This window comes from Falco rusticolus, chromosome 5, assembly GCF_015220075.1.
Source record: "Falco rusticolus isolate bFalRus1 chromosome 5, bFalRus1.pri, whole genome shotgun sequence".
NCBI classification, from domain to species: domain Eukaryota; kingdom Metazoa; phylum Chordata; class Aves; order Falconiformes; family Falconidae; genus Falco; species Falco rusticolus.
The window spans coordinates 75,117,503-75,145,073 of NC_051191.1; the positions used below are offsets into that span (position 1 = coordinate 75,117,503).

At 42.2% G+C, this 27,571-nt stretch overlaps 1 protein-coding gene across 2 annotated transcripts in view; it reads left to right on the plus strand.

Moving 5' to 3' along the window:
• Positions 1-20,372, plus strand: part of RASSF8 (Ras association domain family member 8) — an 89,456-nt gene extending 69,084 nt beyond the window's left edge. For both annotated transcript variants that reach the window (XM_037388963.1, XM_037388962.1), the window contains 3 exons: positions 10,527-11,416; positions 13,813-13,957; positions 15,114-20,372. In XM_037388963.1, coding sequence (XP_037244860.1) covers positions 10,527-11,416; positions 13,813-13,957; positions 15,114-15,235 — 1,157 coding nt within the window. In that variant the 3' untranslated portion in view covers positions 15,236-20,372. The remainder of the gene's footprint in view (positions 1-10,526; positions 11,417-13,812; positions 13,958-15,113) is intronic.
• The last annotated feature ends 7,199 nt before the right edge of the window (positions 20,373-27,571 follow it).

The window sequence follows — 27,571 nt, forward strand, 5'->3', positions numbered from 1 at the left end:
CTCCTTAAATTTAGGCATTAAAACTTATGTCTTACCTAAAATTAAATTTATAATTTAAGGGCTAGCTTTTGCATTTTTCAGTATTCCAACAATTTTGCAAGACTGTACTTTCATCTGATGGAGTAGAAGACTGGCACTTTTATATCTTAAGAGAATTCAACACAATGCTAGAGCGTGTACATTTATATGCATCAAATACCTTTTAAAGTTTGATTTAAAAATTGTGGAAAGTCAGTATGTCTCTAAAATTTTGTATTTGATGGTTAACTGTTAAGTGTGCTTTTACTATTTTAGTTGCAGCTTTTAATGCTAATTGATTTTATTAATTCCTTGCTTTCATATGTCATTTTCTGCCTGTAGGGTTTTTTAAGGCACGATTATGCTAGCATGATTATTTCCCAGTAATGATTAAGGAGTGTTACGTATTTAAAAAAATAAAGTGGTTGTGATAGACTTCTGTTCTTTGCTTTCAATCTCTCTTTCATCCTGTTTCCTATCACAAAACAAAAAATGTCAGACTCCCAATTCAAAACAATAATTTAATGTTCGTTCGCCTGCGTAATTTCTCTGTGTTTTTTCTGTATCCTCAGTTATTAGCCTGAACTCTGAAAAGACTCCATCAGCCTTGGAAATGCACCCAGTTTTTGTCAACTCAGCAGACTTCCTTTTCTGTAACACGTCACCAGTTCATCTGAGGCATGCAGCTCTGATTCCATGCAGAGTTAAATTTCAGTTACAACCAGAGCCAAATTAAGATAATCCTTTGGAAACTCCTTCCTGAGGCAAATATTCTTTCTAGAAAACATCTACAGTAAATGCGGTCCAGTTTCTCACTGAAGCAGCAAGGACAACATTAAACACCGTATAACTTAGGCTTGTGTGTCTTTGGCAGCTAGGGCTTTCCCAACCCTGCTGTCAGGGTGTTCATCAGAAAAGCAACCATATGTCTGCTCCTTTGATTTGGCTATAGGTACTAGCTTACCAGAAATAATTGTCACTTGAATTTGAATGGGAATCTATTCAAATTTATCCCTCTAGCTCTCACCTGACATTTGGTGATGGAAAATAGCCAGTCTTAGTTGGCTTCCTCCTTGGTTGGCTCTGATCTTATTTTCCACTTTGTGAATGCTGAAGGAGCCAGACTGCATAGTTTAGCAGGACTTAATATTATTTTGTCTGTCTGTTGCAAAGTTTGAGATGCTCCTTTTGTTTTATCGTGCCTTACAGTTTATTGCTAGGTCCGTGACTTAAAAAATAGAACATGCACATACACACAGACAACACAATAGTCTTTTTTGAGCCTGCAATATGAACTGCAATAAGTGTATTATTTGTGTTGAAATGCAGTGTCTGGAATATCTGCAAATTAACTTGCTTTACAGCCATATCCACTAAAGAATGCACAAGCCAAAGACAGTTCAATTAAGACATCCATAGTTCAAGAAGCTTCTCATGGACAGACTGAAGCTGCCTCTATTCCAGAGATATGAAAAGTAAAGCTTTACGATGTATTTCAAAAATAGGAAAATCAAAATTATAGAATGGGCTGTGGTTGGAGGGCACCTCTGAACAACATCATCTGGTCCAACTCTGCTGCTGAGAGTCAGCTAGAGCACCTTGCTCAGGACCATGTGCAGTCAGGTTTTGAATATGGCCGAGTAAGGAGACTCTACCACCTCTCTGGACCACCTCTTCCCAGTGTTCAGTCACCCTTGCAGTAAAAATGTTTTTTCCTTACATTTGAATGGAATTTCTTGTATTTCAAGAAACTTCTTTTGCTGTCACTTTATCAAATGCAGGGCTGTGCCTCCTGATCTCCTGCTGTGATAAGAGCAACAAAAAGGTTTTCATCTATGTACTTTCCAACTCTCCTGTCATGTGATGGAAATTCAGTAATAGCTCTCTTCAGGATGTGAAAGTATTCTCTCTTCGGTTTTTTCTTCTCTCTTTCTTTTAAATGCAAAGGCAGGAACTTATGTTCTAGGGCCATTTTATCCAAACAAAAATAGCAAGTCATGCTGGGCTATGCCCCTTTTCAGGAGGTTCTGTCTCCTACCCAAAGTGTACTCTAATCCTTTGGAAGTGGAGTTCTGTCATTTAACTCGCCTGGCTAATGCTCCTTGACCTATTCCTTACAAATTGGTATCTATCACTATTACTCTTTCAGTGGACAGGCTTGCTTGTCTCTCTTCCTTTGGGGCTGTCCTCTTGATGGATAACATTTGCATTACCTCTGCTTTCGTTATGATCTTCTTACCCTGTTGCCCATCTGTTGATCACTGTGGAATAGAAAATTATTCTATTCAAAGTTTCTGTACAAATAGGTTTTTTTTTTTAATTTCTATTTGGCTTGAAGTTAAAGGGTTTGAATTAAATCTCAAATAAACCTTATTCTTTAAAACAAAAAGTAAGGGAGAGTTTTGTCCTTTGATCACCCCACCAAAGCTTATTTTAAAAATATATGTATATAATTTAATGAATGTGAGAGAGAATAATAGCAATTGGATATAATTTTGGATGCTGTAATTGATCGTGTCTCTAACTTAGGAGTTAGAAATGCCTTAGCTGGAGGAATGGTCACTGGAATTCTGTTAAAGATGGACATAAACTATCCACTTAGAAGTTTCTAGAAAGTAAAATCACCTCCCACTGGGATCTGTAAGAACACTTGATATTACCTCTTGTGAGTTTTATCCAGGACTGCTTTATTATTTTGCTTAACTCAAGGACGTTGCAAATTACAAAGAGGAAGATTTTGCCTAATAATACAAATAAGAGAAGTGATCGTTTTATCATGAGAAATGAAGCCCTAACTAAAATGCAGAAATATACCACAGCGCACAGTTAAAATGGAGTCATGAGTCTTGTTTTAAATTTTTTTTCCAGGAGAGATGAGCTAATTTTATCACATCCATCATTGTCTATTTTGAAAATACATGTTTGGCAGCAAATTCTGCCTGGTTTTCTGCTTACACTAGCTTTTCTGTGCATTCTGTGAAAATCATGCCAGAATGCCTTCATATAAACATTGCTTTGCGCGTTTTGATTCTCCTTCTTAATTTGGGCAACTGAAAAACAAGTAAAAAAGAAAAAACTGCCGATATTTTCCAACTAGTTGGTAAATCTGGTCAGAGGTCTGGCATATACTCTGGCAGAGTAATATATGGACTTAATAGTCAAGTGTGTGAGTGTAGTGGCATCTCTCAAAAAACCATTGTAATACTGAGGGGAAAAACAGATGGTATCCTAAAAGAAAGCAAGGTAATTGTGTTAGCTGATAGTTCAGGGAAATGTAGTTTAACTACAGAGTATTTTTTTTTTTTTAATTGGCTTTTACTGTGGGGTTTTTTTTTCATTCAAATCTAAAAAATAAAAATCTTCCAAAGGAAAATAGGGATGAATAATGCAGTCACAAATATACTTGCCCTGTTCCTTCAGAAGTGTCATCTCCCAGGTCCAGCCCCTGTGAGGATTTTTACTGCATTTGTTGTGATTTCTTTTCCCTCTGTAGACTAGAGTGTGACCTCTGTACTCAGGATGATGTGTGCTTCCTAGAAAGAGAATACTTCAGTCCAGAGATGTGAAGCTTAAATTTCTGACTCAAAGGGCATTTTTGTCTGCCCTCCCCATAATCTTCTGTGGCAAATAATTAAAATGGCAGACTTGCTTTAAATAGTGCTGTGGACTTTGGTTTTCTGGCTGTAGCATATCAGGAGAATGAGAACAACACTTCACCAAACAAGAAGTACAGCTGTCTCTTTTTAAAATTAAACAAATGCAGCTGTCGGGTTTTTTTATTGCAGTTAAGTATTTTTCCTCAAAGATAAATGGGGTGTATTTGTGAAAATAAAGCACTAATTTGCTCATTTTGTTTCAGACGTGTTACAGCATTGTAAGGCTCAGCCAGAGTTGAATCTGGAAAAATCATGCCACTTCATTGATGTCTCTTCTTATGTTCATCCCTTCCTCTAAATACTTTCTGCAAAAGCAAGTGCCAGAGCTGGCTGTCAGACACTGAGGGGGAGAGAAAACAGTCTGAGATTGAACTGAGTCACAGTGCCGAGTCTGAAGAGGAGTAGTAAAACGGGCCAATTCTTGTTGTGTACAAACTAAGGTTTTTAGACATTGAACCAATCTTGTAGTTTACTGCTAAGAATCCCTTAAAAGCTGTGTTATTTTTGACCCCGAATTTCATTCTCTGCTGCTTCCAATAGCAGCATTGGGGGGTAATAATTAGTACAAGAAAGTTGCATGCAGTGGTGATCCCATTATGTGATTGCATAAACTTTTTTGTTTAGAAATCTAGTGACATTAACCTTCCGGAGAGGCACGGTGGTTGGGTGGGGATGATTTGATGCCACCTTTAATGATGTGGTACGTCTGGTGTAGCGGTAGCATGTGCAGCAGAGACCTGGGCTGCTTGATCTGTTTTGCCACATCTTCTGTTTGACCTTGGCCAAACTGCTCCTCTGCATTGTTCTACCAATTTAGGAAATGGGTCTAAACTAAGCGTGGTACCTTGGGGTGCTTAGACAAAAGGCAGTTGAAAGTACGAAGTGACTTTAAGTGCTTTGCTTTGTCAGACTGATAAACTCTTGTATACCCTTTTTTGAGTGGAAGGATAATAGTAATAGGCTAAGACTTCAGTCCTCATAAAGACATTGAGCACAGCTGTACCTAGTGAGCTAAGCAGACCTTCCCTGCCATTAGACTTGAGCCTGTATATCTCTGTGGGCTTATATGTATATATGTTTTCCTAGGACTGGGCTCCTGTTCTGATTCTCATCATTTTCTACGGTGTGTGCATACATGTGCGTGCGAAATATAGCATGAGTTAAGAAATCTGAGTTAACTCAAACTCTAACCTATATTTTGAAGGCTTTTAAAATCTTTCTTGGGTATTTAGTGAGTTCTCAGGTAGCTGGAGTGGTATTTTTTTTTAATTTCTATGGATGATAAGTATTACATAACAAATGAAATGTCAGCTTCATATTTCAAAGATACCTAGTTCAAATCGTACTGCATTTATTCAAATTGCCAGCAATTATTTTTCTGTCTGTGCTGTTAAAGATTAGGAGTTAATGCTGTTGCCCCTTTGGTAAGGCAGACCATTTTCTCCCACATATTCCACTTGTTAAGAGTTCTTTCAAGATTTCACCCATGTACATTATTTTTTTCTTTATATCGCTGTGTTAAGGAGGACAGCATCCTTTAGCCTAGGGCTGGGTGGCTGCCTCTGGGAAACCAAGTGCGTTAGGAAGCTGTATCCATGCCAGGGAGGGGGTGCACTGGTCAGTGCCCCAGAGCTCTGGGCAGTCTGGGTTGACATACCTGGCTTTACCTCCATGGAAAGCTGCTCGCAGACAGGTGACAGTATGTATATACTTACTATGCACTGTTGTGAGTTTGGGGTGCTCATTCGGATTCAGCTCAAGAGTGAGACTAGTACAACTTCGTTTTAGTTTGGGTGTCTTCAAACTTGTGTCTTGCATGCAATTTTTTTTTTTTTTTTTTTTTTTTTTGAGACTCCGGTGTCCAGAGTGCCACCTTGCAGGGCAGGTCTTTGGCACAGCTGCTGTGCAGCAGCAGAGGTGATGGGATCCCTGGGAAAAATGGGAGCTAGGAGGATGCCTGCCAGGCAGCTCCCCTGGCACCAAGTACATCCTGGTGGTCCTGGAGAAGGAGAAACTGGGAGCAAGACTGGATGACCTCTAGTGACAAAGGCCTGCTCTTGCACACCCTAGCCCCTTCCCTTGGGAAGGACAGGTACCCCGTGATTAAGACTGCTCATCACAGTCTCCCAGAAACTGTGTGAGACCAGGGCAGTGACTCACCTGCTTGCACTGACTCACTGCTGTAGGTCCTGTCTGTGAAGCATGGGAGACGCTTAATGAAAAGATGGATCTTACTTGGTGTTTGAAATATACTTTTTTAGCCTGACTGGAAAGATAAGGCACAGATACCTTTTTACATGGTGTATTATGCTACCTGCATATAAAAATAAAAAAGCAGTACCTGTCCCAAAAGTGCAAAACATTTCAGGGAGGAAGAAAAGGAATGAATCATTTCTGTCCTGAGAAACAGTATTGATGAACTCAGGTTACAGTCCTGCCAAAAGTGTTGCATGAGAAATACTGCTACTTTCCTTTGGAATTTCATTTTCACTTTTGGCAGCAGAAATAGTTGCTCATTGTCTACTGTATCAGGTACAACTATTAAAGCATGTAGAGAAGCTTAAAGTGAATAATAGTTATATGGGTCCTACTGCCTTCATGGAGTGTAATTTAAAAGCCTGCCTCTTGAGAGTCTGAAAAAAAATGTTCAATTACCTTGTTCCTATATTTCATTAGTTTAATCACTGTTCGTTGTAATGGAACCTGTGTTTAAATTACCAAATTACTTTAATCCTGAACTAAGACTACAGTGGTTGGGCACATGACATGGGCGCTCGGGTCCAGAGCTTGCTGTGTGGCTGTACAGCAGAGCAGTGGCTGATCAGGGATACTGGCTGCAGTTAGATCTTCAGTGTCTCATTGATCAAGTGATAACCAGCGGCATTAGAGCTGGATTCAAACCACTGGTAACAGCTAGTTGCAGGCTATCAGAAGAACATCAGTGTTGTGGGGTCCATATATTTCCTTTCTTGATTTCTTTCTTACTTTTAAAATAAAAGATTGGTTTGGAGATGTTCCTATATTAATAGAACCGGTGATAACTTCGTATGCTTAGATAGCTGTAGCTGTAAACTTGACCTGTTAGCCTTTGACACTGGCCCTTTGTGCAGATGCAGCGTGCTCTATGTGTGCAAATATATACCTGCTTCTGTTATAGCTCGTCATGCATTGTTGTGCAACACATATACAAAACTTTGATTGTTTTCAGATGGTATTATTATATGGTCCATGTGGGGGACCATTATATCAATGGGTCAATGGGTCAGCACAGAATATTAATGAGAAGTAGCTGGCTAGTGAATGGTGGGGTAGAGGCTTTGTGCTTTCTCCAGCCCCTGAATTTGTTTTCTGAAGAGGGAACCGTAGAACACAGCACTACCGGTGCTCATTTGGGTCAGCCTGGGTTGTTTTCTTTACTGTTCTCAGTAGTACAAGTCTTTGGTAGAAGTATTTTAAGAAACAATAAAACCTGAACAACCAAAAAGGAACAAAACCCCCAAACAAACATGAGATCCCACCCTGGTCTAATATGTTCTAGTCATACATGTTCTTTAAGAAAAGTTTGGTTTCAGAAGTTGTAAAACATCCACTGACAGGGCACACACCCATTGTGAACATCAGTACTGTAACTAAAGCTGGGCTTTGGCAGCTCCTTAAATCTGCTCATCTGACTTTACCTGGAAACAGGTCATAAATCTGCATGAGATGCAGTGCGTTCAGTGTGCGGCTGGGAGAGACGCTGTGGTTTAATGAATGCCATACGTCGCTGATACGGGGTGCGTTATGTGAATACGATAGTAACTAATTTTTGAAATGGTAATATTTGGATGAATGAGGTAGGACTGAGTTCTGCCAGGTGCTGTGTAAGGACAAACAATCTCTATTTCAGAAACCTTATGGACAACATACAAGACAAGCAGCAGCATGCAGGTGTTGAACTGTTCTTTGTCAACAACCCAAGCAACCCGCTTTCTCCTTGTCAATGGCAGCACATCAAAACCAGCAGTTTGTTATAAGGATGCCTGTCTTCTGAAATATTCTGTCATTAGTTTTGAATCAACCCTTCATTTGTTAAGTAATCCCTGCAAATGCAAGCGAACATCACAGTTGTGGTTGTCCAGGTATTGTTAATCTGCGTCATACCTAGGCTGAACACACTAAACCTAGGTAATGATCTTGGATGAGGATAGCTTTGTTTTAGGCAAATACTGAACTCCAGGTGTGGCAGTTGAACTGTCTTAAGTATTACTTCTACAAAACACTTTCTTTTATGTGGATCTTGAGTGCCAAATTCATTATTTAGGACTGCGTGTAGATTTGGAACCCTAAGCTAAGATGGAAATAGTTCTTGGCAAGTGCTTTGCTTAATTCTTTAATTCGCTTTTGGTTGAGATTGTTAGCTTTATTCCTCTCCCTCTTTTTTTTTTTTTTTTTTCCCTTCTTGTTACATTTCTTCTAAGAAGTGTATTTAATAGCAAAGTGAATAGAAATGCATGCTTATCACTCCCCTAGTGGTACCTACTCTTGTTCACAATTTCAAAACCTCTTTGAACTTGGCTGTTTCTGACACAACAAGCACATTAGGAGCATTAGCATGATTACAAGCTGAAAGCTTAAGATTAACAAAATATAAAGTGGTAAAGTACAAGCTTTGTCTTGGGTTCTGTGGTATGCTTTTACTTAATTTTTCTTCTCTGGGATTTTATTGTTAGTATGCTATGGCAAGCGGTACTAGGTTTATTTTTCCTGTAACACTGATGCCTACTACAAACTGTAAGTCTTCATGGATCAATGAACATTTTGGACTTTGTACCTTGGTGTAGTAAACTTGGTTTTTAAGTACTTTATAGCAATAAACTTTAAATCCATTTCTGAGTGTTGCCCAAGCATGTTGGTATGCTGATAGATATTTTTTTTTCTTTCTTTCTTTTTTTTTCCTCTCCCCCCCCTCCCCCTTGCTTAACTCAAGTCATTTATAAGGCATTTGGGGTGTTGGATTGCTGTTCCCATGCTGCTTGCCTTGTTTTGCTGACTTCTATCAATCAAATCTTTCAGTTCTCACTTGTAACTTGAAAGTGAACGTGGACATTTTGGTCTCTTATTTGGCCAGCTAACTACCTCTAGTATGTCCGACAAGCCAAAGTAGCCTGTTCTCTAGGCGGTGCCTGTGCAGCTGATGTTGTGGTAGTTGTTCTTTGCATTGTCAGCTAACTATGAGAAAGTGAGATCAGAGGAACTGTTTCCAACACAGTAGGAATATCGGGAGTTCTTTATAAGGCTGGTCAGACAATATCAGATTTTAGGAGGCTACATAGTATGCTAATCACCACAGTGGAGTTTGTCTCCTACAAATTTGAAATGGAGAGGCTGTGCAAGTGTTGTGGTTAGACTGGCCGGAGGCAGATCTCCAGCCTGAGATTGGACTGTTTTTGTTATTTGGGGAAAAAGTGCAGTGGTTGGGTGAGTGGTGCAAGGAAAGAAAATTCATCAGATGGATTACCACTGATAACTACATTTATTCCAACTCTTCCACTCCCTAGTTGTGTATATGACAAGTGTTTTATCTAGGCATTTATGCGATGCCATAAATCCTCATTTGAAGATCTATCATGGAATTAAATGTATGTAATCCATTAAAATAGCTAATGATGTTTTTAAGGTTAATGGCAATTCAGAAATTCGTCAAGATCATGCTTTAAAAGCAATTGATCTCTCACATCTTTTTGTAAACAATGTTGTGGCTTTTAAGTGAAGTCACTTTTCATGATAAGGGAAAAATCTCTTCTGCATGTGGAGAACATTATCTCAGACTAGTAAGAGTGCTTGGAAAAAATAAAAATAGTGGAAAACCTCAAATGCTGTATTTTTGTAGCATTCAAAGCATCCCATAAAGGTCGTCAGAGGAAAAAGACAGCTGAAGTGAATTTAATTCTGGTAGCAGCACAAATGAAGCCATAAACATGAGCTGTACCTGCTCCTAGCCTAGAAGCAAACGGTGGTGCATGCGTTGTACAGCTGCTGTCAGTGCAGGAGGCGGAAAGCAGCATCACAGCAGTTACGAAAGGAGTCGGGGGGATTCCTGAAGGTTGCGTGTGAGCTGCTGTTCCCCGGGAGGGGGCTGTGCGGGGGGCCCGGGCTGCTGCTTCCCAGCTCGGGCGCTGCCGCTGCTGCTCTCGTCCGTGTTCCACGCCGGGAGGGTCTGGCGCAGCCTGTTACCGGGGCCCGAGCCCCCGCTGTCCCTCCCGGCCCCCCCAACCCCCCGGGGGGCGCGGGCTGGGGTGCTGGGGCGGCACCAGCCATCGCCGCTCCGGCCGGTGGGCGATACAGGCTAAAAGCGAACACGCTGCCTGCAGGTTTGGGTATTTTGTTTGGCTGCATGAAAGGTGTTGAACTCTTCCTGCTCCCGTTTTCTTCCTCTAGAGATGTGCCTTTGGAGTGTTTCTTTGCTGGACCCCGGCATGGCTGGGTCACTGGCTCTAATGTCGGCGGCTGCCAGTCCGAGGGAGCCCCGCAGCTGTGCGGCGGTTCCCCTTGTGCGCGCACCGTACCCGCTTGCTCCGTGACTGCGGCGCCTGGAGCGGGTTCTCCTGAGGTCACTTGCAGCTGACATGCGCCAGTTAGTGCTCGGCTCGGGGAGCGGAGGAGCGCTTACTCTAACGCGGGACGATGCGGGCGGAGGAGCCGGCGGAGCGGGGCGCTGCCGCAGCTCCCGTGAGCGGGCGCGCCCCCGTGAGCGCGGCGCCGGGCGGCCGCCGGGGGGCGTCCGCGGCCCGAGCCGCCCCCGCCCGGCGGTCGCGCTGTCGGGCAGCGCCCCCTGGCGGCCGCCCGCTGACGGCTGTGCTTGCCTTGCAGGTCGCACCGGCAGGTACACGCTGATCGAGAAATGGCGGGACACGGAGCGGCACCTGGCGCCGCACGAGAACCCCATCGTTTCGCTGAACAAGTGGGGGCAGTACGCGAGCGACGTGCAGCTGATCCTGCGCCGCACCGGGCCCTCCCTGAGCGAGCGGCCGACTTCGGACAGCGTGGCTCGCATCCCGGAGAGGACGCTGTACCGGCAGAGCTTGCCGCCCCTGGCCAAGCTGAGGCCGCCCGGCGACAAATCCATGAAGAGGAGGGAGCCGAAAAGGAAATCCCTCACCTTCACCGGGGGAGCCAAAGGGTTAATGGACATCTTTGGGAAAAGCAAGGAATCCGAGTTCAAGCAAAAGGTGCTCAACAACTGTAAAACGACTGCGGACGAGCTGAAGAAACTGATCCACCTCCAGACGGAGAAGCTTCAGTGCATTGAGAAGCAGCTGGAGTCCAACGAAGCTGAGATCCGCTACTGGGAACAAAAGTATAACTCCAGCCTGGAAGAAGAAATTCTCAAGCTAGAGCAGAAGATCAAAAGGAACGAAGTGGAGATTGAAGAGGAAGAGTTCTGGGAAAACGAGCTGCAGATTGAACAGGAGAATGAAAAACAGCTGAAGGAGCAGCTGCAGGAGATGAGGCAGAGGATCCTGGAGTGTGAAAGCAAGCTGAAGGACTACGTCTCTCAGATCCACAACATGGAAAGTGGCCTTGAAGCAGAAAAGTTGCAGCGGGAAGTCCAGGAGTCCCAAGTGAATGAAGAAGAGGTCAAGGAAAAGATCGAGAAGGTGAAGGGTGAAATTGATATTCAGGGCCAGCAGAGCCTGAGGTTGGAAAATGGCATTAAAGCTGTAGAAAGGTCTTTGGGCCAAGCTACCAAACGGTTACAGGTAAGACTGTAATTTTTATCCGTGGCTAAAGAAAAGTCAAAGACCTGACTGTAAGCAATTTCTCTTACATTTTGGAGATTTGGAGCCCATGAAAGAAGACATGAGAAAGTTTCCACAGTGAATTGGGGTAAAAGGAAGAAAGTGTTTCATTTTCAAATTGCATTTCAGATATTTTTTTTTAAAGCAGACAATTTTAACTTCACCTGTGTGTATTTTGATCATTCAGTCTGAAAAGAAAACTAGTAGTTGGTTTGTTGTCTCAAGGTAAACCGGCAGGTGTTTTGGTGGATGTGTTCCTGGCCATTCAGGCCAGGGTGGCCTGCAGGGTTAGCGCTGAGTGCCCAGCACCTTTTATTTATTTACGTGCTGGCTCAGTTTCTGTCCCATCAGTTAAGCTTTGGTTTGCTACTGTTCCCTGACCTCTGAGAAACCACTCGAAGCGTATCTTCACTGTGCAGTGGTCCATGATAGAGAAACACCAGAGGTAATTTCAGCCAAACTAGCTGAGGGCAGTATGGGTGCATCCATGGCAATGCATCTAGCCACTGTGCCCTGCTGAGATGGAGTGCTCACTGGCTCCAGCGAGGTGCTGCTGTGCTAGTGGGTCTGGGCTTTTTTACATCTCAGACAAGTAATATCTCCTGCACAAACAGCAGCACATTTAGGGCTAGCAGGGGATTGTTGTGCTGCTAGGTCCTAAACAGGACCATAGTGCTCTCTCTCGGCTGAATGCCTTTAAAAATACTAGTCTTCAAATTCCTGTGGATTTGGGATTAGATATCTTGAGGTTTAGGTCCTAGATCTTGGTAGCTCTCTGCTTCATATTGTTAAATTTCAGGGAAATTTGTGCTGTCATAACCTCTTCTGAGGCTAAACTTCTGATTCTTGCTAGGTTTGTCTGCTACCAAAATAGATGAATTCAAAAGAACAGTCCAAAAGCAGCACCTGGAAAGATGGATGTAGAGCTAAAATAACTGTTAACTTACAAGGCTCTTTTTTTTAAAAGAAGAGCATCTCCCTTTTCTTGTCTGACTTGCTGGTATACAAGATTTTATTTTCTGTACATCTCAGGTGTTTGTGGGCGGGTGTGTCAAAAGAGAATCCAGTCTCTTGATTCCGTGCTGAAGTTAATGATGTCACCTGGAACTTGATAGAGCTCAAAAGAATAAATACAAATGAAAATCCAGCTGCTAGCTGGATGAGGTGAAGGAAAGGTTGTGGCTCTTGGGATTTTAATGTGCCATGTAAGATAGGACTGAGGCACCATACAGCAGTTTGAGCTGTGATTCTTGCTGTATTCCCGGGCTTCACAGTTACTGTATTCCATAGTGCTGTGGTTGCAGTAAGGTGATTCTGCTGTGAATATATAAAGGGATTTTGCATCCTTACTCCTGAGCACCCAGAACCATGTCAGCATAAGCCGTTTTTACTAAATGAGGAGGGGGAAAAAATGTAATCTGTTCATGTAAAGCAAAATGGATGAAAACTGTAATCAGTTTTGGCCATACTTACCTATCCTAAGTTTCCAGTCACGCGATGCTCAAGGATTTGTGCTGACAGAAAGTATCAAGTCCTCTTTGTATATTTTACCTATACTCAGTAACACTGCGTAACACTGCACAGAAATGCCCGCAGACATGCTGCATGGCATCTGGGTAGCCACCTGTCCCCATGTGGTCAGAGGTGAGGCCAGAACAGGCTATGGAGGAGCATCACATGCAGCTGTCTGCTGATGGAGCTGAATCTGGGGGGAAGGGGGAATCGTTGTAGTCTTAAGACTGTCATAATCTGTTGGAGCTATAGGTTTCGCGTATCGTGACAGAATCAGACCCTTGAGGAATATCCTAAGTAATCACCTTCTGTTCTCGTGAAGGGGTGGTGAACCAGGCAGGATTTGGCCGCATTGTGCAAAACGGTAGGCTTGCAGAGTGAGAGAATTGTGTCCATAAAAATTCATACTGTAAATAGAAAATGCAGAGAACAAGAAGGAGAAGGGAATTATTCTCCTTTTAGGAACAGAAAAACTAAATGAGCTGTCCAAGTCGCACTGGCTGCTTCTGGCAGAGCTAAAATTTGGTGCCAGACTGATGCTCAGTTGATGTATTTTTTCAGAATGCATGCTATTACTTTTATTTGCTCACATCTGTTGTGCCAACGTTTTTCTCAGGTGAGGCAGATGTAAACAGACCAGTAGGAACCCCTAATAAGTAATAGTGTTGATTCGCTTTCTGAATTACGAGAGTAAAATACCTTTCAACTCTTCCATTTGCCTTTGAATTTTAAAATCTTAGGCTTTCTCTGCAAAAGGAAAAGCATTAATTGCCCAATTGCAAATAGTCTTGAAATGCTGCTTTATGCTCGCTGCTGCTCAGCAGATGTTTTCTCTTTCCTGGCAGGACAGGGAACAAGAACTCGAGCAACTGACAAAGGAGCTACGACAGGTCAATCTCCAACAGTTCATCCAGCAAACGGGAACAAAGGTCACGGTGCTGCCAGCAGACCCTGTTGAGGTGGAGGCCCCGCATGTGGAGCTCGAGAGAGGTGCAGCACTCGGAATGCTTTTGGTGGGCGGGAGAAGGGGATGGCAATGTATTTACCTGCTGTATTAATGCTAACACTGATACACGAAGTGAATGCTCTGTTTGTGAAGAAGTTAGCAAAATATTAAGAAAGCACATTGTCAAATATTTCTTTTGATTCCAAGGGCTTAGCACGCTATAAATAAAGTGCAGTATGCAGATAACTTCTCTGCCACTGTGCCTAGGCTTATGTTTGTCCCATCAGTAACCCATTAGGGCAGTAGCTTTCAAGTGCAGCTGCCATGGCTGCAGGCATGTAAGCTGGCAGGCAACATGATTGCACATCTGACATTGCTGTTCATCTGGGTTCTTCCTCTTTTGGTGGGATGTGTTGTCAAAGTAGAAAAGGAATGTGTCTGGATCTCAAGAAATCCCAGACAGCAGCCACACGGGAATAGGAGCTAATCCAGCTGGGCTGCCAGCCATCCAGAAGTCCTGCACAGATGGCTGTTACAGCATGTGCAAATTGACTTTGCCTCTAGTGAAATCAGTGCATTCTGCACATGCTCACATCTGAATTCAGAATTTCCTGGACAGAAACATAGGAGTGCTTCAACTGCGTGTCAGAACTGTGGCACAAGCAGAAACTCCTTTGCTGCAGCTCAGGCTCTGCTGTGGTGTGCTCTGTCCACTACCCTGCTTGCAAGGGGGCTGTTTCTTTCAACATTCTTCTTAGCTGGTTCTGTCCTTCCTTGTAGAAAACTCTCTAACCAAAAGGCATTGGGAGGGTAGGGAGGTTTGGAGAGAAGTCAAGACAAACAGGCCTTAAATGTCAGCACTTGTATGAACTTTGTGCTTTAAGTGGGCAGAAAGTCGAAGCTTTGAGTTACTATAGGTGCAAGCTTTGTCTTCACATTACTGTATAACTGTATTGCATGTATTTATATGCATATTCCTTGGCAGGGGGGGGAGTAGTTGTATTGCGTAGATGTATCTTTCTGTTTGGAAATGAGTCAGAAGCTTGCACCTTAGATCTCAACACTTCTTAGTCAGGCATTTGAATTTTTTGTTGTATGTGGTATTAGTTTTTCTACACTGCACTAAGCAGGAAGAAAATAGGTGTTCTACAGACATCGTCCTTGATGATGACTTTTCTAACTGCCCTTTTTCTTGCACAGAGCCAACATTTCAGTCTGGATCACTGAAGCGCCCTGGCTCATCGAGGCAACTCCCCAGTAACCTTCGGATTCTACAGAATCCCCTGTCATCTGGTTTTAACCCGGAGGGCATTTATGTATGACAGTACATACCTCTTCTGGAGAGGACCTAGCAAGGTACCCTGGACAAGATACACTTTTGTTTTATTCTGCCAATGATGAATGGAAGAAGATTTTTATTTTCTTTTTTTGTTGTTGTTGTTGTTGGGGGGTTTTTTGTTAAGCCGACACTTTTTTTTTTTTCTTCTTCCTCCAACACACCACTTGGAGCCATACCCTGTGCACTGATGCTAAAGAGACAGAGGAACTGTCTCGATTCCTAATTGGCAAGGATGACCTTGCTGTCAACACAGCTAGAGTGCAAAAACCTTCATTTGTTTTTGCCACTTCAGAAGTGTTTGGGAAAGTATTGTTCCTTGTATAGGCATAAATAATAGACTGAGGGTGAAGGAAACCATGTATGCAACTTACCTGAGGTTTAATTTATTCCCTTTAATCAAATGGACGTGTGAATGTTGACCTTTTATATTTTTATTTTTAACTTGTGAGTAATCACGTATGGCTGTATGTCAGTCTGACAAGGTGACTTTAATTTGTGTGTACAAACATCCACCATTTGATCAAGTAAAACAACTTGCAATGCAGAGTTCTGTGGAGTGCTGAACCGTTGAAATGGTTTCTCACCACTGGCTTTGTAACAGTTTCTGTTGTGGGTCATAATATGTCATGTTCCATCCATTGCTACCTTTTAAGGCTTGAAAAGTGAGCTTGTGGGATTTACTTGCTGTTGAATCTGCCTTGAATGAAGCACCTAGTATTCAAAAGATTTATGAAACATAAACCTTGGCTTGGTAAAAATATTTCCAGCATATGATTGAGGATGCACTAGTTAGATGATATTTTATTATATAGAATGTATATTTGAAATATTTTGCCACATTGTATATGCCTTTTGAGAAAAGAACAATGTAAGAAGTTGTCTTCATATATCTTACCAAAAGAGAGCAGGAGGCTTTCACTGTGTGTGATTTTGTACTTTATTTTTTCCACTAGCCATTACAGTGTTCTTGTTTTGCGGTAAATCTTGCTGTTGGAGAAGAAAAAAACACAAACAAATAAGCATCATATTCCAGCTTCCAGAATTCACTCAAGTTTTGTGAAGAAACCTGTCGGAGTCTCATGAAGTCAGTAGCAGAGCTTCTACTGACTTGTGTGGGGCCAGGATTTCGTTCCAGGTCCCCAGTGTTAAATGGTAGATGTCTAGCCCCTTTGAAAGATATATGGCTGCTCAGTCACTTAGAGAATATAAAGCTTACAAACAGGAAATTCACAGATCTGGTGGTAATTTTTTACAAAACATGACAAGAGAATGTTACTGCGTCTTGACATCGCTCGATGCAATCAAAGTTAAGCAGGGATTAGACAAAACGGCTTCCATGCAGAAAGTTAAGACACTACCAAGTAGCGTGTTGGTTACAGGCCTTGGAATTAGATTGCTGAAGTGGACACCAAGTTTGTAGAGAAAGTGACTGGCATCAGTGGGACACTTTGGGTACATTAGGAGGCTGGCCTCATGGATGAGTTAGAGAAGGGATGGGCCTTACCTAGTTGCATTTGGATTTCCTGTTCTAACAGCAACTCACACGTATCATCATCCCCACATTTGAGATCCCCTTGATATGAGAGGGGGTCACTGGGCTTTCACTGCAGTATTGAATACCTGGACTTCAGTCAGTGGCAAAATGTCAGCACCCCGATGTCTTTGGAAGGGTCAGGATTTTACCACTGGTAGGAAATTCCAAGCTTTTTGCCATAGAAAATACATAAGAATTCTTAACTCCAAGCATCCTCTTGTGTTGATTTACTGATGTGCAGATAAATGTTAATTTAAGTTTCCTTTTTTAAAAGAAAAGCTTCCTGGCAAATGGAAGTTTTAGAAAACATAGTAGATAATGAAGGACTCTTGAGTGTTTAATGCATTTTTTTTCCCTTTCCACTTATTAACGGCATCATATATTCTAAAAATGCTGCTGTATTTTGACTAACAGCAGCAGATAAGGCTGTGAATATATAAAGGACCTTTCCAAATGGACTCTGAATTTTTACTGTTTAATTTATCAAGTTCCCCCCCCCCGCCCCCCCCCCCCCCCCCCCCCCCCCCCCCCCCCGTGAGCAAACTGGAAAATGAGATGTTCCTACTTGAGGAATCTTTGCAGTGCTCACAGATTTACTACTTACTGTTAGCTTATCACAGTTCTATGCTCATGTTAGCTGTGCCCGTAACTTTGTATTAAAAAAAAAGAATGTGTATGTGTATATATATATTAAAAAAAAGTGTAAAATATACACAGTTTGGGGACATTATCTGTCCAAGGTACTTGAGCATATATGCCTTACATTCTGGGTTCAATTTAGAGAAGTAAAATGGCCCTCTCCAGTGGATATCTTGCATCTTCAGCACCTCTTGATGTTAGACAACTGAGGCACTCAGCACCTTGCAAAGTCTGGCCCAAATTATGCTGCATGGGGGTGGGGGGAAACACAAGGAAAAGCCTGATGCAATTTCAGTCTTGTACTGAAATGAAGTGTTTTTAAGGCAGATCGGCATACTTACCCAGCTAATGTTTTTGTCATACTTTGTGACTGGTCCATCTCCCACAGATGTCAGTTGAGCTGAATTGGGCTCTTGCATCATAAAAACTGCTCTCTTTCTCTGCCAGGTTATTCTTTAAGATGGAGGGAGGACGGAAAGGATTAAAAGGAAGGGTAAGAGCGGCTTTTGGAGGGCTTGAGTTGTGGTTTTGTAATAGAATCAGGAAAGGAATTTGCCATTTATGTTAAAAATTAACACCTGCTGACTGCAGCAGCTGTTTGACAGAGGCGCCAGCCTGGAGCTGGCTCAGGAGTGGCTGCAGCATCATCACTGAGTGGACCCTTAGTGTCAGGCCTTTAGCATATGTCAAGGTGATCTGAAAAACGTTTACAGCTTCAGCCACTGTTGTGGCAAAGGAGAGGCTTTGGTATCCAACCCTGTCATTTGTGAAACACTGACAAATTCCCCTGCCCCTACCATACTCCTCTTGCTTATCGAATTTCACCCAGGCTAAAGTTCTATAGCATTTTCATCCGCTCTGTAAATAAACCAAAAAGAAATGGCATGCCCTTGCATTAAATGTGAATTGAACACAATGTATTACAGTTATAAAAATTCCTTACACTATGGCATTAAGAGTTTTGCTTCTGATCAACTGTAGAACCTCACTCTTTCTTTACAAATGTAGAAAAAAAAATCATTTTCAAAAGTGTTTCAAACCTACCTACAGGGCATTAGCAGAAAGGAAGCTACACATACTGTTTTTATGAAGTGCCATATTATTTACTGGGCAGCATGATAAAAATGGAGGGGTTTGTGCTTGCATTAAATAGTTGAATACACAAGCACTATTTTCCAGTGCATGGGGAATTTATATGGAGAACTCCTGTAATTTATTACTAACGGAATTAACTGTGTTACCTCTCTCATCCATGAGAATACAGTTTATTTTTGCTGGCGATGCTATTTTGTTAGGAGAAGAGGCAGGGAGGGTTGACCATTTGAAAAGCCAATAGGTTAATGCTAAGGTAAATATTCTGAATGCCTGAGTAAGGGAGAAACCCAAGTCCTGTTCTGAAAAGTCAGCTAGGAACCTGCCTCCCTTTATCATTCAGCGGGATGTAGGTTCCCAAGTGCCTGATTTGCTTCTGGAAATGGTGTGTTAGCTTTGAGATTACTTGCTTTTCTAAACCCTAGCAAGTTGGAAGGATGTTCTTAAAGAAGAGAACTACCACTAGCATTAGCAATATGCAAACATGCTTTCATTGTGATGTAAGAGGGGAAAAGAACCATTAGTGAAATAAAAATCTCCTCTTGGGGCAATAATGCCTTGTTTTTAGTGTGAAGAGAATTGCATTATTTTAGTGAACGGAGATCATATGAGTATGATCAAAAAAATTGATCTTGTAGTTTTTAGTGAGTTATCTTGAAGCATATAAATTCCTGATGTGCATTAACTTGAGTGAATTGGGCCTTAATGATCCATGTAAATAACAAAACTGTATTCAGATATTTTTTTTTCCAGAAGATAGTCTCTAATGGTCTGTACTGTATTAAAATAAGTGTCAAAGTGTTACTTTTATATTACACCTCTTTTTTTTTTTTTTTTTTTTTAAAGGACATTGAAACCTGCATGTTTATTCTATTTGCTACAGTATTTTAATGTTTTGGATGAAGGCCATCGGCTGTATGGAGATGACAAAACAATCATTCTGTCTATTTATTCAGTATTGCTGCTTAAAGTTTTCAAAATAAAGCTTTCAATGCCAATATAGTGACTGATTGAAAGCTGTTCTAGCTCTCTTCAGGTGTTTTTTTCTATGTTTATAGAAAACTAAATAAGTGAAACTTGGTATATAAACTGTTGTACCAGCAAAGAATTATTGCAATAATATTGTGGGGAGGGGTTAGGGTAAGTGTGTGCAGTATATACATAAATGTATGCATGCAGCGAATGCATTTAGGTCTCAAGTAAATGGAGTGCTAAGGAATGTTCAAATCCTTTGTGGGCTTGCAAGCAACTTACCCATGCAATCAAATACTGGTCGGTGCTTCATGCCAGCATGCAGTGCTTGTGAGGGGCACAGCAAGCAGAGGTGGTCACAAAGGATCAGCTCAGAGCCCTTTGAACCAAATGGGATTTAAGTACATTCTTGAGTATTCCATAGATGTGTTTCTGAATTGGGCCTAAAAGCATGTTGTGAGTCAAAAATCTTTCAGTTGCAGCAAGGATGCCTCGTTTCAAGCATAGCTGGTGCCTCTGAAAATTTGAGTAGTTTTGAGATGGATCAAGTATGCCTGCTCTATTTGTAAAGGGTATCAAAATGCAGAGAACATTCACCTTCGTGATCACCCCATGAAACTACTAACTAGGGGTTCTGACTGGAAGATTTGAGTTGCTGATGCTTTAACCTAGAAAAGCAATGCAAACTAACTGTGAAAGCACGAGTGAGCATTTTATTACTGCTCTGCTTCAATGCAAGATGAAAATCTGTATTATATGTAACTATATTTTTTGTCATTTAAAAAGCTTCTATTTTTTATTATTCTCATGACTGGCTGACAAAAGATATTGGATATGCTCCCATACAATAAATTCCCCTCTGAAACTTTGGGTCTTTACAGTTCATGGTTTGCTGGATTTGCACTGTTCATCTCGCGCACATCTCATGATACAGCTACTGGAGCTCTGTCTGTCAAAGAACTCTTAGCCTGAAAGCAGGCCAAGGTAACGCTTGGTGTATCTAGAGCTCAAATGCTTTCAGAAATGGCCGCGTGTCAAGCGCTAGGACACAAGGAACACTCCTAAATGGCAATTTACTTGGAGGTATGGTCCACAACAGCTGCTTGTGTGGGGCCTCTGTGGCAGACAAGAGAGGTCCTCTGCCATAAAGTGTGCACACACAGTATTTTTCATCAGATACAGCCCAGAAACTAGAAGAGAATGGAGTGGCTTGTTTTTAGCTGAGGAGCCGTTACTAAGATTAATACTAATTCTGAAAGATAGAATTGGTCAGTGACTCAGAGGAAGCGTAACTTAAACCAAAGAGGCAGGGGTTTGCTTGGAGAGGTGATCAGGGAGAGGAACTGAATGTACAGAATCTTCACACAACAAATAACAATGTGCACAGATGCTTCAGGAGCAGGAAGAAACTGAGCTTTGAACAAAGAACTAAAGACCCAATTCAGGCTTCGTTATTGTGCTGAAGACTGGAGGGCCTGTGAAGATTGCTTGAGATCATTTGAGTTAAGGCAGGGAACCTGCTACAGCTAGAGACTGGTGATTTAAGCCATCCAAATGCAGTCCTTAGTGTAATATCCCAACAAATGGATTTTCGTAAGCCAGCTGGAGCCTAATCTCATTAGATGGGAGGAGAAATGAGCTAACAGTAGTAGCACTGTTGACCGGCGATAAGACAAAGAATGTCATGAGCTTCACTGAAACCCTAGCACATGACATTCCTATTGGCGGGACCATGTAAGTTGTAGAGTACCTCTGCTCCTGAAAGGTACCCTTTTCTGCTTCCGTGCAAGTCAGCTGGCTGGGTTTTGTGGTAACTAAAGTTTCCCAGCATGCTCAGTAGAGCCAGGGCTACAGCGAATGGTTCTGATCTTTTGCTTTGTCTTTAAAGAAAAAAGTAGTATATTTGTGCGTGACTGCTGCAGCACTAACTAGCTCAGTGTAGCTGGAGCACTAATGAGTTGCAAAGCTAGACCAGATCAATGGTCCATTTTTTTTAGAAGCTGTACTAAGTTCTGCCTGTCACATCTTTGTCAGCTAGGTGGTATTTCTTTATAATACCAATTTTTAATGATTGTTTCAACTAAATTGTCTAGTGTGTGAAGTAAGGCACAAAGAGCAATGGTCCCCATTATTGCCTTTCTTGAAAATGATATATTTGCTACCTTTGGTATTGTAGCTAGTGTTAATGAGTATTTCCTAGGTCAGTCACCACTTCACCATTAATTTTCTCCAGAAACATTGGATGGAGACAATCTCTACTGGTCTGTTTTGTTGCGTATTTCCAGGTGGGTATGCAGTGTACTTTTTTCCATCCTCTAGTGAGTTGCCTGTCCAGTGTGCTGTCAGGTCAGCAAACTTTGGGGTTGAATTGTTAAAGTCTTGAAAAGAGCCTCCTTGGTATGTGCTAGTTCGACAAGGAACTTGATGCAAATGGAGATGATAAACTTAACTGAGCAACCTCACCAGCTGTCTGATCGACTCAGACCCTGCCAGTCTCCTCAGGCCACTTCTGTTGGTTTTGTCTGTGCCTCCCCCAGGCAAGAAACCTCCTTGCTGTCATATAGACAGCCTTGGTGTTTCTGCCCTGTGAATGTGTATTTGCTCTGCACTGACACCTGGCTAAAACAGACGTCCATCCCTCATGCAAACTAAAGTTTGATTTCTAAAGGCTTTTCTGACCTGAATCCCTGGCTATGGAAAGGCTGCAGGGATCTCTGCAATCTCTGGCAGAGTGAGAGAGTGTCATCACAGTATCCACACTTTTTTGTTCAGTCATCTAGAAGCTGACAGGTGAAATACAGCTACAGCAGAACAGGTTTTCAGCTGCAAGAGTGGCAGTTGGGTGTTAATTTCCAGTATTTGCATTGGTCCACCCAAGCTGAATATAGGAGACTTTGATTTAAGTTTCCAGTCCTTTGAGTCACAGCTATATCAAGGAGAAGCAGTTATGACGACAATGTGAAGTCCAATCAGCAGGACGGGTTCCTGTATGGTAACACGCATTTGTCCTGCAACAGTTATAAGCTATGTCCCACACCCCTATCTCATAATGTGATTACTTTATTAATTACCTATATATTGGCTTGTTTCCCAATAGCATGCTTTCATGTGTACTGTTCCTGCAAAATACAGAATGATGCTATTGTTCAAGCTGTAGTTTTCCCTTTCTGTACATCTTTTTTGCATGTGCTATTCCATGCCGCTTGTTTCAGCTACACACTCTGTCTTGCTTTACTTCCTGCAGGAGGAGGAAGGCGGTAAGTAATGGGAAGACTTCGTGTGAAAATGCAATATAAAAGATCTAATATTCAATCCTAGGTCAAAGTGGAGGGAAGAAAAGTTTTCTATGATTTCTCTTTAATGAGCAAATGTTTGGGAAAAAAAAAATCAGAAGCGCTCCCGCTGGGCTTATGAAAAGTCCACTTAAAAAACCTTATCCAGTGAAACACAAATGAGTGCCAATAATTACCTGCCTAGGTATTTTAAAAGGAGGGCTTCTGGTTAAAAAAAGAGGGTGGTGTGGGGAGGGGGGTGTCGAGGTGGGAGGGAAGGAGGAAGTAAAACACCTTTAACCTGATCCATATTTGCCCTGAAGTCCCTTTCGCTACCCATGTGATGGAAAGTGAAAGGAATCGTCCAGCTTTAGAGCCAGTGACGTGGTATCACAGGGTGCCATCAGCAGCTGTTGCTAAAACAAAATTCAGGCCATCTTTTAAGTGGGGTATAACTGGAATTTCTTTGTCATTGCCTATGGAGCTTGTCATAAAATTACTGTCACAATGTGCAATAGCATATCCCTTTTATCAGGTGTACCAAACTGCTTTTCATTAAATGTTATGTGCCCAGGAAAGATGCTTCAACTTTAGCAGTCATAATCAACCGGCGGTGAAATTTGGTCAATGAGCTAGAACTGGCCATTCCGGAAAGCTGAAGAGAAACCTGAGAACACCAGCCAACCTTTAACTAGCTTTGTTGCTACAAAGTAGTCTTAACTGTTCTCTTGACCTAGCAAACCTGCATCATGGTTACCAAGACTATGACCTGGATTCTCCATTGTCATGTAGCTTGTCTCATGTACAAAATGAGCGTGGACAAGACAGCCACATGGCTAAATGAGAAAGGTAACAATGTCCATTAGCTGTACAACTGGTGTGAAAGGTTATGCTAGATGCAGGGCACCAGATAATCTTGTCCCCTCAGCTCTGTCACAACACTGCAATTACAACAAGGTCTACGCGAGAGGGCAGCAACACACGCTGGCATGCCTGGAGCAGTGGAGCTACGCAGCTAGTTGAAAAGCAGGTTTTCTAGGTGTATATATAGCACATGATAGAGAATCATGTAAAATACGCAGGATTCCATCTCTAAGTATGTTCTTTCAGAAAAGATGCAACAATACTTATGAAGAACTGTGTCCTCCTAGTCACGGCACATGCGTAGCTGATGCACAAATGATGTGATTCTTGCAGTTTCTGTTAGGAGGGCTCAGGTCTTGTAGCCTTCTGAAACCTGTGCAGATGTGCATTGAAACATTTCGTTTTAGAGCTTAATCTGTGCCTGGCGTATTTGCCTGTGCCTGGCAAGCTCTTGTTTCATTTCCCAGCTCTGCCAGAGATTTCCTGTGTGTGACCTTGGGCAAGCTACTATAATCCCTCTGGATTGGAGTCCCCCGGCTGTAAGCTTGAGATAATACTGCTTCATCCCCTTTGACTTTGTCTATATATACGGATGCTCTGTGGGGAACAGCATCTTGTTTCCTATTTGTTTGGCAAATGCTACTTAGCACAATGTGGTCCTGATCTTGGCTGTGCCATCTAGATACTACTGCAATGAAGTATATTTTTATATCGTGCTAAGAGGATGACAAGAAGTCACTCCACATTAGTTTTACTGTACAGTGAGAGCAAGATGCAGGTGTGCTGAGGGAAGCTGGAGGTTGTTGAAGGTGAATTCTTGTTTGGCTTTACATGGATTTCTTTCACTAAAGAGGTAAAAAGGAAAGGCAAGTAAAGGAATTAAGCCTTCTCATTTCAACTTTTGCTCAGCTCTGTTCTTCTTGCAAAGTGATGCTATTACAAAAGGCAGTCTAAATCCTTTTGCAAGTGCTACTTGGGAGTGTGTTATACCTAATCGATAGAAACAATTGACTGAGCAGGCCAAGATTTGCTTGGTGGTCCTGAATGTTCCATAAGTCTTACGATGATGTTCCAACAACGTGCATGCAACTAGTAATTCACCACGACAGGCTGCTATTTCACAGTTTTCTGTAGATATCTAAGTGTCCTTTGGTATTAGGGGCTGAAGAGGTAAAGCACACAAGAGTTAGAATTGTAGAAGGGTGCCTTTTTTTTTGGTTGTTTGCCAATTCTAAGGTGTTTTCTACATGCTGCTCCCAATAAATTCATTTCACTAATAAATACCTCAGCTGCGCTGGAGAGCTGCACAGAATAAGCACTCTTCAGATCAGCACGCCTTAGCACAGAGACTCAATGCTACTGCTCAGTTCTGCGATTAAAGATCATTTTAAGATGTTGCCATCTGAACACATTTAGGTAATAGTGCAGCTGCTGGCATTTGACAAGGTAATGATATCTTATCTCATGTCCTGCTCAATAAAGTTCTTGCTGCCACCTTTGTCCATGGTCATCTAAGGAACTGTACACCAGGAAGCACCTACTTCTAGGAGCACCTCTCTCCTTGGGTAGGAAAAATGTACTGAGCCTGCCCCGGGCGTGTAGTCACACAGGGGAAGCACATACTTTAGGTGCTGTGAGCAAGTACAAAGCCAGGGGCTCAATAGCCTGAGAAGCACGAGTATCCGGTGAAATTGCTTGTTTGACACGTCTTTGTTCATTGTTGGAAGACAGCCTAAAATTACCAAGAAATAAAAACTATCTTCTTATGTTACTGTTGTCGAATAACAATGATCCCAAGCATATACGTTTATTATAGATGCGCACACACATATGTGTGTGTGTAGTCAAGTCATTAGACAGCATTATCCCATTTGTCAGCTTGGGAGACTTAAGGCACAGGGAGGTAAAGGGCCTTCACAGAAGTACATGCCCTTCATCTCTGTACACCTGCTTTTGTATATGGATCGTTCACTAAAAAGTCTGCTCTGATCACACAGAAACAGAGTTGCCCAACAACGGTTCAGGCAGGCTGGAGAGCCATCTGGCCAAATATTTGGCCTCTAGCTCTACAGCAAGAGCTGAATGGGCATGGGCAGCTCAATAGTAAACAGTACCCTTGGTCTGGAGCTCCTGAAATAACCTACTCAGAGGGGAAGCTTTCCCTAGCCCTTCAGTCAGAGGTTAATCCTCTTCATGATAGCAGAGGATTTATCTCTTTTCCAAACTGAACAATGTAAGCACTTCAAAAGAGGTGACTCTTAATCTCTCCTTTTGCAAGTGTTGCACCAGGTTCCACCAATAAAGCTTTTACCTTTGAGATCTAATGAGTCTGTTTTAAACTTAAAGCTTTACTCTGCAAAATTAATGTCTTCATCTACCATTGATTTTAGCACACTGGTTTCAGCATATGCAGAAGGAATTCAGCTCCTTGCAGAATTAAACCCATTTATTGTAAGTTCTTTGGCAGGGACTGCAAAGCGGGGAAGGCAAGATTAACAACAACAATAACAAGCTACTCCATGTTAAAGTGTCAGGTTTGTGTTTCTTGTAATGCAGATCATCAAGACTTCAGTTAACCTCCATCAGTATTTCACCTTCGAGATGTAAAATATTCTTAGATCCTAAGAATAAGGAAAAATCTTCCTGGTATTATTATGCCTCATTTTGGCTATAGAAATGCACATGCTCTCTGATGTACAGGAGATGGGCTCACTGTGGTTCACTGCCTCCGTGTCTGATTAAAGCCAGAAGGTGAAAAGGTAACTGAGAGGTATTAGTAAAAGGAACTCCATCCAAGTGACGTAGTTCTGGGGTGACTGTGTTTGGGCTTAAAAATCTGAGTCTGTTCTGATTTCTTTTTCAGGTAACTACTTAGCTTACTGCTTCTCTTGTCATCATATGCAAGTCACCCGTTTTGCTAGGAAAGCCATGCAGAAAAGCTAGAAAGAGCCAACTGTAATTATATTTAGATTTGAAGCTGCCCAAGAAACTACCGTGGTTTGAAACCACATCCAAAAAAGTTGGCATTTCGCAGTGGTGTTCCTGCTACAGTTCACTACTGCGTGGCTGGACTGCATTTTCACCTGCCTCTCAGTATTGATAACGGGGATAGATCAGAAGGAAAAAAAGTGATCTGTTCTCGGCTGTGCAGCATGCAGTTGTGAGGCAGTGGTTCTGCACTGCCTTTCTGCTCCTGGCCCAGCCAGAAGCTTGAGACTCTCCAGTAACGTGGAGGTGCCTTCAGGCAAGGGGCAGGCTTGCATCTTGAAGGCACTGTCACATGGACTCACCGGGAACACCTGGGGAAAGAGAGGAGGTCCCCTCTTCACAGGCTTGTACAAATACAAATGATTTGATGGGAAAATGCTAGCGTAGCCCTAACCTGCCAGCATGCTATCCCAGACCAGGCAGCCTTGTTCCTAGAGAAGGTATAGACGATCTCAGAGTAAAACAAAAGGAAGGAATGCGCGCTACCTTCTCACTGATTTTGACAGGCAACTGAATTGCCCTCTACCCTTTCGAACATATTGCCCTGCGGTTACTAAACTCAAGCAACCCTGTGACATTACTGTGTACTTTTAAAAACAGTTATTGCAGATTTTGCATGTTCGGCAATCACAACAAACAGAGGGACTCTTGGAAATGCCTTCTAGGCCTGGCAGGACACTGATGGGAGCACGCTTCCCGTAGATGGCTCCTGGGGCATGGCACACAGATTACTCTCAAAGGTCATTTTAAATAATTGTACTTACCTTGTAGTTTACAACACCAGAATTGGCCCTGCAAACAGTTGTGTAAGCCACTTCACGTTTTGCAAACAGACGGATGTATATTTTTACATTCTTTTTTAAATTTTTTTTTCCATATTTTTTCCATTCTTATTTCTCCGCTCTGTAGCACAAATTGCAATCCAAACATACAGCTTCTTTCTTTCTGTTGTGCCAAG